Source organism: Psammomys obesus, unplaced genomic scaffold (genome assembly GCF_907164565.1).
Source record: "Psammomys obesus unplaced genomic scaffold, mPsaObe1.curated_primary_1811, whole genome shotgun sequence".
Taxonomy (NCBI): domain Eukaryota; kingdom Metazoa; phylum Chordata; class Mammalia; order Rodentia; family Muridae; genus Psammomys; species Psammomys obesus.
The window spans coordinates 1365956-1378364 of record NW_026593895.1 but is presented as its reverse complement, the minus strand read 5'-3'; the positions used below and the strand labels follow the sequence as shown (position 1 = coordinate 1378364).

At 50.5% G+C, this 12409-nt stretch overlaps 1 protein-coding gene across 7 annotated transcripts in view; it reads right to left on the bottom strand.

The window, feature by feature from the left end:
* Mgll (monoglyceride lipase) overlaps positions 1-12409 on the bottom strand; it is a 178169-nt gene that overhangs the window by 63156 nt on the left and 102604 nt on the right. For all 7 annotated transcript variants that reach the window (XM_055617409.1, XM_055617408.1, XM_055617410.1 and 4 more), the window contains one exon: positions 819-925. In XM_055617409.1, the coding sequence (XP_055473384.1) occupies positions 819-925 (107 nt within the window). The remainder of the gene's footprint in view (positions 1-818; positions 926-12409) is intronic.

Here is a 12409-nt window from a genome sequence, read left to right as displayed (position 1 = left end):
TATGTACATACAGGTGTTCAGTGTGCATTGTCCGAGATGTGTTTTTACCTGTGCACACCCATTTTTGGTTGTTAATCACCACTGTTAACTTGAGAAGTGTCTGAGAGGTGATTACACTGCAACTCTGGGAGTGCCTGAGGGCACTTCAGTAGAGGATAAATTAAGTGCGGAAGACACTGCTGGAGTGTGGGCAGTGCCGTCCCCTAGCTGTGAGCCTGATAGAGCAGAAGGGGAGGAAGAAGAAGCCCTTAGTGTAGGTTTGCTCGCTCTGCTTCCCGGCTGCTGGGAGCGCTCTGCTCTGTTCCACCATGATTGACCAAAACCTCTGAAACCATGAGCCAAAGTAAATTCCTAATCTCTTAATCTGTTCCTCCTAATCTGGAACAGTGCTTAGGATGTGCAGTCGTGCATATATGCAGGTATAAACACGCATGTGTAAATACATTCAACACTTTTCCTGTGTGCCCAGCTTGAGACACTTTATAAACCTCTGCTGCTGCTTCTGAGATGAAAACTGGACTCAACCTGATTTGCTGCAGCCACCTCAAGTTCTCTGGGAGAGAACTTTGAGAGATGGCATTTTAGAGATGTTCCGGAGGACTCCTTGGCCCAGGTGGGCTCTGGATAAACAGGCCCAGCTTTGCTTTCTCAGCCAAGCTTCCATAAGCCTGCATGCAGACTCAGACACACTGTCCCAATTATATACCCACCCATAGACTTTAACCTAGAGAACAGAATCAGGCAGGAAGACCGAGGAGACAGGACAGAGTAGACAGGGGCCTTTTTGCCAGGCTCGGTGGCACACCGGAGGTACTCACCATGGTCGTGGGCAAATACCAGGATGTCCAGCCCCTTTAACATCTGAGCCAACTCATCATAACGGCCACAGTGCTCACCAGCGCCATGGGACACAAAGATGAGGGCCCTGGGGGATAAGAAGGGAGCAGTTAGGAAAGCCACAGACAAGACTCCTGGAGCAGTTGGGAAGCTCACACCAAGCCAGTAATGAGTCTGAACCCAAACCCCAGCTCCATGTGCCATTTAGTAAGTCAGGGGCCCAGTGCTATAATGCAGCCACAGTCGATGGGATGGAGCCCACAGCCTGGCACTCTCTCTGGACAGTGCTATGCCACCAGACTTCACCTCTTCACCTGGAAAGCCAGCATCCAGAGGTCATGGGAGCTGACCTATGCCAGGGCCAGGCAGAGAGCATTTAACGAGGTGTATGTGTGGGGGAACCCTCACCAGGACCTTTGTTCCTGGGTGTCAGCGCCAGACACTTGAACTCTGAACTTACACCATTTCCAAGCAGAAGGCCCACAGTGGAGAGGGAGAGTGCCCTTCGGGTGAGGAGTTCCTGATGACAGGGAAAGGGCCACAGGCACCATTCCACTCGGCCTCACTGCCTGTCAGTCTCCCTGATAACCCAATATGAAACGACTTTAATCATTTGTTGCTCTTATTCATTGTTGTCTCTACAGAGGAGAGTAGGCCTCAGACAAGTGTCTAAGCTTCACAGCAGGTTAGTAAAACACTATTCAGAGGATGTCACCTCCTAGCTTTAAGGTCCCCAGTGTACTGCCATGCGACTCAATACAAAACTCACCCAGCCCCTCTCCAGGCCCTTCCACCCAGCCCAGGCCCCACCATTCACCACAGTGTGTGGAAGCATCGGCCCTGTGTTTGCCTCCTGGCCTCCCTGCCACCCGAGCTCAGCTCCGAGGCATGCACCTCAGAGCTACCCCAGGCCAGCCCCTGCACGCAGGCTGGGTAAATGGCCAGCCTACTCAAAAGCTGTGCTCTTTCCACAGTCCCTGCCAGCCAAGCCATGCAGGCTGCTAACAACGCTTCACCCTCCTTCCTATTTTAGTCTATGAGCAAAACCATCTTTGGAATGTGTATTTCCTGCCCCTTCCTAAAGACACATGAGACCTGCTTTCTCCAAACTGTGTGTTCCACGGATATGCAAGCTGCTGTATTCACTTGGACATCAACAGGCGATGACACCAGCCAGCGTGCCATTCCTGGGGTCGGCAGGCAGGTGTCCTCCATATTTCAGCTGCTGGGGAGTGTGCCTAGGATGCCAACACCCCCCTCTTCACAAGTATTTCACTTGCCAAGGGACGGCTCAGGGGTGTCCATCCTTGGGACCATGGACTTCTGTGGTGACTCAGCCCATGGTGGCTATCAGAAAAGTGGTCAGACTGGATTTTGCAAATGTATTAGCTCCTTACCACAGCCCTGGGCTACAGCAGGGGACTTCAGGGTAGTGGGGGGGGGGGTCACTTGGGCTCTGAAAGAACATTAAGGGCACCACTGTCATGCCTGGCTTGACACCCTGATACTGATCAGCATCCACCCACTGATTCTATGCGACAGAGGCCTACACTCTTGTTCTGGGCCATTTCCTTACACTCCAGCCACTTCCTACCTCAGCCCTATCTGAGGACCACTGGGGAGCATCTGAAACCACTGGCTTGTGGATCCCTCTCTACAGACCATGGGTCTGATTGGTCTGGAGTTGGGGAGGCTCCTCATGGCTCAAGCACAGCCAAGGCTGAGAAGCACCTGTTCTGGTTGGTTCATGGTCACGATGTGACTCCCCAGAGGAATGCAAAGTCAAAGTCACAGCATTCCCAGAGTGCACGCTGGGTGAGCCATGGATTGTCCACAAGGGCATGAAGCCTTCAGGAGCTTGCCGCTGTCACCTCTTGGAAAGAAATCGTATGGTTGCCCATAAGAGGAACAAGGTCATTGATTTCTTTGCACCTACCAGCTCTCCTGCTGCTCTACCTCAGTCCCAGCAAGCATCCTCAGATTCACCCCATGGGCGTGCTCAGCCTGTTACTGGAAGTGGGTTCTCCATAGCTTCAGGTTTCAGATCTGGTGTGGACACCATTTTGTCAAGACAGCACATACATACGTAATACTACATACATACGTAATACTACATACACACACACACACACACACGCACACCCACACAAACACACGAACATTAGTAGTCACTGAGTCCAAGTCTGTTTGGCTAAGTGAAATTAAGTCAGGCTGCCCTGCTTAAAGCTCTTTATAGAGATCTTCTCTGCAGCAGAACAGAGCCCAGACACCTCAGGAACATCATTGCCTTCTTCCTCTCCTTTACTGCTCAGGAGCCTTTAGCTTCCTTCCTGGTTCCCAGATATGCCAATCAGGGCATGCTACCAAATGCTTAGCTGGGGTAGCCTCATGTCTGACCATCTCCCTGGTATTAGAGTTCACACACACACACACACACACACACACACACACACACACACACACCCGGCTGGTGTCCAGCTACTAACATGTCCCCGGACACTCAGTTCAGAAGACAACCCACAGTTCCCTCTCTGACAGATTTGGGCTGGTTTGAGTGCCTCCTCACAGTGTGCATCCCTACCTGTACCACTGCACCTGCTGAGCTTCCTGCTTGCCTCCCATTCTCCACCTCTCAGCTTCCTCCATCCTCAGCTCTCTGACTCAACGGGCCCCCTCCAGCACTAGTCACCACCATTTGTCAGTTACTCTCTTTTGTTACTTCTGGGTACAGAGGCCCTGCCTATCTTTCTATTGTGATATTCTCAACTGAGATGTCAATGCCCAAGATGGCGGGGGAGTAGGCGACCTGACATAAAGCAAGAGGACTCCTCCAGCATACCTGGCCTGGGTTCCGCTGCTGCAGTGGTCCCAGTCTATAGTGCAGGATAAAGCAGGACCTGGGAGAAGCCTCCACGCCAGCCTGCAACTGCATCTGCAGTCCCCGCCATCTGGCTTTCCCCTCTGGTTCTGTCTCTCCACATATACACCTAATGTTGCTCCCACATTCCCTCTGCATGCCCCACTCCGCCCAGTAGCTGTATGTATGCCCCTGGCCCATGGCTCGGCTTTCTGTATGCTATTTGAAATGAACGGCCAGCCCCTAGCTCCAAGATTACTAGTGACACATCCACATCAGCCCTGAGAGCTGCTGACACTTGGAAGCCTCTCCCTTGGGGGTTTCACGGGATGCTGAAATTAAGCTTCTGCTTGGAGGAATCTGTGACAGGGCTCAAGAAGCCGAGACATGCAGCCACTATCATTGTGGAGGCTGGGAGGCGGCAGAGAGGAGCCCACCACTGCCCTCTGGGCCCATGTGACTGGTGCAGTGTTGAAATCAGAGTAGCTGCCATTACCTGGAGGGCGCCCTCACACGATCAGGCCTACGAGCGTTTCCTCAGAGAAGGTGTGGAAGAAGGGTCCTCAGGCCCTCACCCCAGCGCCTGGAATCTTCCTGCTATGCTCCCCCCCCCCATCAGCTGCATATAATTCTGCCCCAGACACATGGCCTCTGAAGTGCCAGAGTACAGCTATAGAAGGTGAATTGAAAGGGGACCCCATGGTGCCGCTTCCATGAGGTTGTCATTCATAGTGGGATAGGGCTTTGGGGTGATGCAGTTGTTTTAAGGTCCTCCTACACACCTTCAACTCCTCACTGGTTCGCCAAGCCAGACTCTGCCTCTTGTGGGTCCCCTGCTTAGATGTTTGTTCACATCTCCCAAAGAAAGTTGGGTTCAGTTGTTGGTAGCCACTCGTGACCCCTCAGCATAGATAAGGAAAGGGAAAGGCCCTTGCTTCACACGATAGAAGTCACCACCGTATCTAATACAGTCCAGAAGCATGTCTGCAAGCTTGTTAAAGCCAGACTCTGAGGACTCTGAGATAAATGCACAATGTTGCACCTATGAGCACAAGAGGGAGCAGGAAGGAGAGCCCTACTTGGACTTAATGGATTGGCCTTGGAAGAAAGGCCCTGGGCAGAGTATCTGAGTAATAACACCCAGGCCTTACGAGAGTCCTCTGGTTCCAGGGAACAGGTACACCAAATCCAGGCACAGGAAGAAGGCCTAGCAGCAGCCAGGCATTGTTTGGTAGTGGTGATGAAGAAGGAGGGCCCCCAAGGTGTGGGCAACATGGGGGACCTAGGAAGTTTCTCTAAGAGATAATGGTACCAAGCAGGGTGGCAACCTGATACGACTTGCAGGCTAAGCTCTCAGGGCTACTGTGCATCATGGAGCCAGGAGACAGGAGGATGTCTGTCAGGGAGCTGATGCAGCCAGGCCCTGAACAGGTGCCAAAGGAAGCGGTTCAGTGCTTTTCCTCCTCCCCTGGCATCCCGTGTCCCCAACAAAGGACAGTAGCGGAGCATCAACAGAGCTGTCTGTGCAGACAAGGCAGGACCCATAGCAACAAAATTTAGGTTGCAGAAGATGCTGCACAGACCCTTTCCCTGGAACTTCCCTATGGGTGCAGCCAGACAGGAACCAGGCATTCAGGGGAAGGCAGGGGCTGTGGGAGGGGCAGCCGGCCCCAGAAGCAGATGGCCTGCCTGGCACCCAGCCCTGAGAGGAGGGGCCACCCTGGAAACCATTTGGAACCTGAGATAAAGGAGGCAGAGACTCAAAGCTTTTCAGAATAAGTGAGCCCTCACTTGGTGGCATGGTTCTTCCTCCCCAGAAAAAACTGAATTTGCCCTTTCCCGACAGGTCAGGTGGTCTAGCCTTGCTGAGTCTTGGTTTGCCTGCTTTTGAAGTGGAGATGAGTTACCCCTACCATTAATTGCCTCAGATGGCACCGCAGGTAAATGAGACGTAGGTGTGAACCCATATGAAGAATGAAAGACTGGATTCAAGTTCAGCGCTCTACGCAGCGTATTCCTAGACCTCCAGAGATCTTGATTTCTACACGTGTGAAATGGGAATCCCAGAATTTTTTAGATGAAACAAGATAAGGGCCCTTTGCTGGTTAATTTTTTTGTCAGCTTGATGCAAACTATAGTCAGGTGAGGAAAGAGAGCCTCAGTTGAGAAACTGCCCCCGATTCTCTTTTGCGCATCTGCCCAGAGTGCCTCCTGTCACCTATAGAAACTGCCTCCAACCCTGTAGGGCATTTTCTTAGTGATGTGGAAGGGCCCAGATCATTGCGGTTGGTGCGATCCCTGGGCTGGTAGTCATGGGTTCTATAAGAAAGCAGGCTGAGCAAGCCACAATAAGCAAGCCAGTAAGCAGCACCCCTCCATGGCTTCTCAACAGCTCCTCTTTCCAGGTCCCCACCCAGTTCGAGTCCCTGGCCTGGCTTCCCTCAATGGACTGTACAATTCAGGATATGTACGCCTTTATAAACCCTTTCCTCTCCAAGTTGCTTTTGATTGTGTTGTTGTTCCACAGCAGCAGTAACCCTAAAACAGGCCCAGGAGTGTGAGCAAAGCCTTTGAGTACCCTCTGCCTTTGCAGTGTCTCCTCTGCCTCGCCTACCCCTGGGTCAGGTGAGAAAAACATTTTTCATTCCCCCACCGCCATCTGCACCAGGAGGCTGGGCAAGACCTCTAGGAGGATGGGCGTGCCATCAGGAGCATCCACAGCCACCTGGGGACACTGAGCCCAGGGCTGAGAGGACAGATACTCTCCCTTCTGTTCCCCACAGGACCTAGGACTCAGTGGACCCTGCTTCACCTACTCTATCTGTGGAGGGAGGCCTGATGCCCTCCTAACTGTAGGTGGAGAGACTTGGCTAGCTCTGCTCATCCATGGGCTCCAGGACCAGGAGGACGGAAGAGGTGCTCTGCCACTTATGGGGCAGAGCTGGGGAGGCACCAGCTTCTATAGGAGAGAATGTGCAGAGAGAGGGATGTGGCGCCCCTTCCTACCACAGCTGTAGTGGCCCCCAGGGCTTCTTCCCAAGGAGGGGTGGTGTGTGTTCCTCCTTCCTGCATATTCCCTCGTACCCCACTCACTTCACTGCTTACTTCATTTGCTTCCCAGACTGCAGCCTCTGAATCTTATGGCTGTAAGAGGTTTAAGAGAAGTGTCTGCTGTGTCCTCAGGTAGGCCTGTGAAACAGAGCTGGATTCCTTCTGGGCTCCGTTGAAATCCAAATTTAACTGCTGTTCCCTCCTTGGGGATCCAGGATGCCTGGGCTGGGCTCCTCCCTGCCTCTGGCAGGTCTTCCCAGCAGATAAGGACAGGTCTGCACCTGCCAAGGGCCACACAATCTAGAAGAAATAGAAATAAACTTGTCCTCTGCGGCGTGGATCAATAACACTGATCTCGCTGAGTTGTGTGACCACTGATTAAGGGGCTGTGAGGAAAAGCCCAGCATGATGGTCAGAGCTGAGTCTGTAAAACAGCCATGCTGGCAGCTGCCATTTGTCTGGCTGGGTGCTGGTCTAAGAATATTATTACAAGTTAATTCATTGAACACACACACACACACGGTGTGTCTCCATTTGGTGTCCATTCTGCAGATGAGAGAAGTGAGGCACAGATAGGCTACTGTGAACTCAACTGTGAGTTGCCTGAACTCACGCAGCCAACAGGCTCTGAACTCAGAGAGGTTTGCAAATCTGCCCTCCTGACTACCACCCACCATGTAAACAAATCTCGGGAGGATACCATACATGTGGTCATGTCATGGAGAGTGGCCAGGTCAGGCTACAACCCCACTCCCATCCAGCCTGACCACTTACTCCTCTGGCCTCCTGCCCCTGTCCACCAATAACAAGTCATGTCTCTAGGGCCCCGACTTTATCTATTCCCTCCAACTTGGTGTGAGCTGAACTCTCACTCTATAAACACTGAAGTCTCCAGCAGCTTCCCACGCTGGCTGACCACTCCCTCCAGGGGCCCTAGAACCTCTGTCTTTTTTTCAGTTCATCCAGCACTTGTCAGGACCTGGTATAAGCAGATCCTCTGTTCCTTGAGGAGAAAGGCCACACTCCACAGACCCATCTTAGTATCCCATACCCCAGAGCACAGCCTCTGAGCCATAAATGCCACGTGGTTGGATAACCAGAGAGATGGACGAACAGGTGGATGGAAGGAGAGTTGGAAGGAAGACTAGATAGATGGGTGATGGATGGATGGATGGATGGACAGACAGAACTCTCTAGAGTATCCCCTGTAGTCATGGAAGCCTCTCGCACTACTGTTTACTCAGTTGTGCAGAAGAGCCCCCAATTCCCTCCTGCGCACCTACCCAAAGTGCCTCCTGTCACCCGCAGATGACCCCATTCACCACACAGACAAACACTGCTATGGAGACTGAACCGAGTGAGCAGGTGGGAACCACAGGCATTGGGGCATTCGAGGCTAGTGTGGAGCTATGCAGAAATGGGGGCTGAAACAAAGAAAGGCAGAGGCCTTGAGGGCTGGCAGGGAGGCCCAAGATTTTTGCAAACACGACAGGAATTACATGAATCATCTGACTGAAACCCAACCTTCATTTCTTACTAAAAGGCAGAGGCGTTTTCCAAGAAGAAAACAAAGATTGCGATGATAGCAGAACCACAGCCCAGAGTTTTCTGAAAGTGTTCTGCCACTAAATACACTTTCAAAACAGAGCACTCGAAACCCGCAGCAGCCTGTCCTCAGAGGACTCTGCCTCCAATCCTCCTATCCTCCTGAGCTGTGTACCGTCAACTGTCACCAAACACTGAAACAGAAGACAGAGGGTCCAAGGTGGGGAAGTCAGCAAGGGTCATTAAGGAAGACAATGGACAATCACCCTGACAATGGTGCTAACAGGCAGGCCATATATGCTGACCCCCTCTAACTACATTTGCATGGACAGTGACTTTAGGGCTTACCAGCCACAGCTGTGTGAGGCCCCCCATTCCCGTGGCTGCCCTGTGTCCTCTGGAGAGTGCAGCTGAGGGCCCTGTGTACCTCCAGCCATCTGCCCAAAGTGCCCACTAAGTCAGCAGTGGGTAGAGCCAAACATCTGGCGAGGCTCCCTTCTTCTCCATGACATGTGCTCACACTGTCCTCACTAAGGTGCTCCCAGAAAGTCGGGGGGCTGACAAGCTCCCTGCCTTCTGGGCTGGACCGGTGCCGTGAGCCTTCCTGGAATCCCTGAAAATCTAGAAGAGTCTATTCGTGGTGCTAGAGAATGCCTCTCTGCCCTCTTTCCCCTTAGTCAGTACTCTAGAACAATGGGCTTTCAACCTGTGCATCAAGACCACCTTTAGAGGTTGCATATCCAATATCCTGATTATCCCGAATACACTATGATTCATAACGGTAGCAAAACTACAGTTACGTAGTAACAACAAAATAATTTTATGGCTGGAGGTTCCCATGACATGAGGAACTCTATTAAAGGGCCACAGCATTATTAGGAGGGTTGAGACCTGCCGGTCTAAAAGCTGCAGTTCATATCCCCCCTCCCTGTGGTTCCACATGGCCTCAGGTGGCTGGCTTTGTGTTGATTCTGGAAGCTCCTGGCACTCTCTTGATTATTTCTACATGCAGCAAGGGGTGTTTTGACCCATGGGTGCCTTGATGGAGGCTAGTTGGTGAATGAGCTCCTGGACATCACTGTAACCCCTCTCAGGACTAGGGACCAGCACACACACCTACTTGGGTCAACTTGTAGAGTAGTAGAGCCTTCCTCACTTTTTACAAGAATTGGTTATGCTGCAACTGGTTTGCTCTCGTCACAGGTAAGGAAGAGCAAGGGTCCCTTGCCTTTGCTATATCAGGTCCTGGAGGGCCTGAACCTATTTCTATGCATCTAGATTTCTTTCCATAGAAATCTATACCTGTCAGCCTGGCTTTAGACGCTTACATGGGCTGTGATGTGCGCCAATCGGAACTCTGCAACATGCTAGCTGTGATGGCTCCCGCCTAAGAAGAAAGGCAATCAGTGTGCCATGTGAGCTCCACCTGACTCGCTGCCCAGTTGCCCTCAGTGCTACCTAGGCCTCCATCTATAACCTGGGGGTGTCTGGGGAGGCACAGGACAGCCAGACCAGGCAGATGACACCAAGGGGGTGATCGCAAAACGCAGGCAGCTTGGCTCTTAATAAACCACATTAATTAAAACAACAAAAAGCCAGGTGTGTGTGTGTTTGTGTGTGTGTTGTGTGTATCGTAACAAATACAATTCTATTTTTAAAAGGATAATGTGTTAAATACTTAAGTATACACCAGCTACTGGGGCAGGGCTGCCATGGGCCTGGTTCTTTTCCCCATTAGAAAAGTGCCCAGTTCCATGTGCTTGAATATGCTTTAAATAAGGTTCGGCCCCTTAAAACTCCAGCAGAGGCTTAATTCCTCTGAGGCCACAGTGTTAGGAAATGTTAGTAATACACTCCTGGATTCCTGCAACTACGAGCTGAACTAAACCTCCTTCCATTAAAAACATCCAGGCTTCGGCATTCTGCTACGGCAACAGAAAAGAGACTAAGGAGCCACGGGATCTTTCAGACATCAGCTACTCTCTCCCTGCTTCGCAACAGCTTGCTCCTGTTCCACGGAAGTCAAGTCTTTTTAGTTGTGTTGGAAGTTACTGGCACGTTTCATCAGCAAACACACTGAAAAATTTCAATCCAATGCCCCTCTTCTTTGAGGCTTTGGTGTTGAGTAAGCCTCCTGGTACTGTCACAAACACCTGAGGTAATCGATTTATAAAGGAAAAGGGTTTATTTTGGCTTACCATTTTGGAATTTTTGGTCCATAGGCTGTAGACACCACTGCTTTCAGCCAGTGACAACACATCATGGGCAGAAGGCAAAATGGAGAAGAGGTATTTGCTTAATGGCCATGGGGCAAAAGAGGAAAAAGAAGAGCTAGCATCCCAGCATCCCCCTTCAAGGGCATGCCCTCAGGCCAGGAGACCTCTCACCACCATCTCCAACAGTTTCTGCGGCAGAGGCCTGAGGAAGACTATCTTCCTTTAGGGGACATTTATTCAAACCATAGCAGGTGCTTTTGGATTTTCCAGTGAACTCTCACCTTTTGCTCACTCTTTCAGATTAATGTCTTGGAACTGCAGAGGGTGATGGCAAAGGCTGCTGTCCAGATCTCTCAGCCCTGGATAAGCCAGCAGTTTGAAGCGGCCCTAACAGCTATTTCGAATTTATGTCAAGAGGAGTAATTAATGTTTCTTGTGAATTTATGAAGTAAAAAAAAGCATGCCACCAAATCTCCAAATATGCAATATTTTTTAAAAATGCACACACCCACTCACACTTATTTTATGTATGCTTGAAAAAGAATGTGGGTCATTGCAGAAAAATAGAGGCAAGCATAAAGAAAAGCAATTGTGCGTATCAAGATCTCCTTCCTTCCTGTTTCTTCCTTGCCATATATATTTAAATAAGTTTGTTTATACTTTTTTATGATTCAATTACATAGTTATAAGTGGAAACCACCATGTAATTAATTGTAATTATGTTGTATGCTTCATTTTTGGCTCCTGCTTTCAATTTTTTCACATCTTTCCATGAACATTTTCCTGTGGAAAAACAGCATCACATTAGTTATTTCCAGAATTACTGCCTCAGGGGACAAAGGAGAGAACATTGGAGAAAGTCCCTAGCACAGCATCAGGAAACTGGGAGGTCTAGAAAATAGATTTCTGTTATATTTAAGCCACTAGAGCAGACTTCACTAACCACACCTCTTGAACTCAGAGCAGACATCACTAATCACTCACAGACTCCTAAGCTCAGAACAGGCATCACCAATCAACCACAGCCTCTAAAGCTCAGAGCAGACATCACTAATCACCCACAACCTCTTAAGCTCAGATCAGACATCACTAGGCAACCACAGCTCCATTTCCTATCAAACCCAGACAGCCTAGGAACCTTTTTCAGCCCTGTGCTCTAGACAGCCACATGTATTCCTGCACCAGGCCCTGCCTTTGAAAACGCCACTTTCAGCTTCAATTCACAATTTCCCCCTAGGACTAAGTTATCATTGCTTAGGACATCCAGCCTCTAGCACACAATGAATCCACAGTTAGGTCTTTTGTATTTTGCTTGGACCTTCACTAAAAAGCTGCATGGAACTAATGGGTTAGGGAGGCTGAAAGTCAGGGTCTTGTGGGATCCAGTGGACAAGAGTCATCCCTCCTGCATGACTGGCAGCAGGGTCCTGTTTAGCAGCCCCTCCCAATTCCCAGGCCTTCAGGACATAACAATACCACCATACTACATTAAAACCAACCGCAGTCTGCAGATAACGAGCCCTTGGTGACCGTAGCAATGTCTGGTATTGTCCATTTTCTGAGCATGGACTTCAGTAGAGCTTCTAGCACAAGGGTAATTACATTCCAAAGTGGGCCCACCCTGAAGTCATTCAGCTAGAAAATTACAAGCCACTGCAAGGACGTGCTTCCATATGAACGAGCAAAGGCAAATTCAGCAGCCAGCAGCCAGAGGTGCCCAGCAGCTCCGTGCATTTTACCACGTGACCTAGCATGCTGCCAGTACCTCTCATTGAACATTTAACTCACTCTCCCACCATGGCTTTGCCTGCCTAATCTAGCCTGCTGGGCCTGCAGGCTCTGCAAAGCTGATGCCTCCACCCCCAGCTCTCCAGAGCTAGCCCCAGGAGGCCTCAAGTCAATT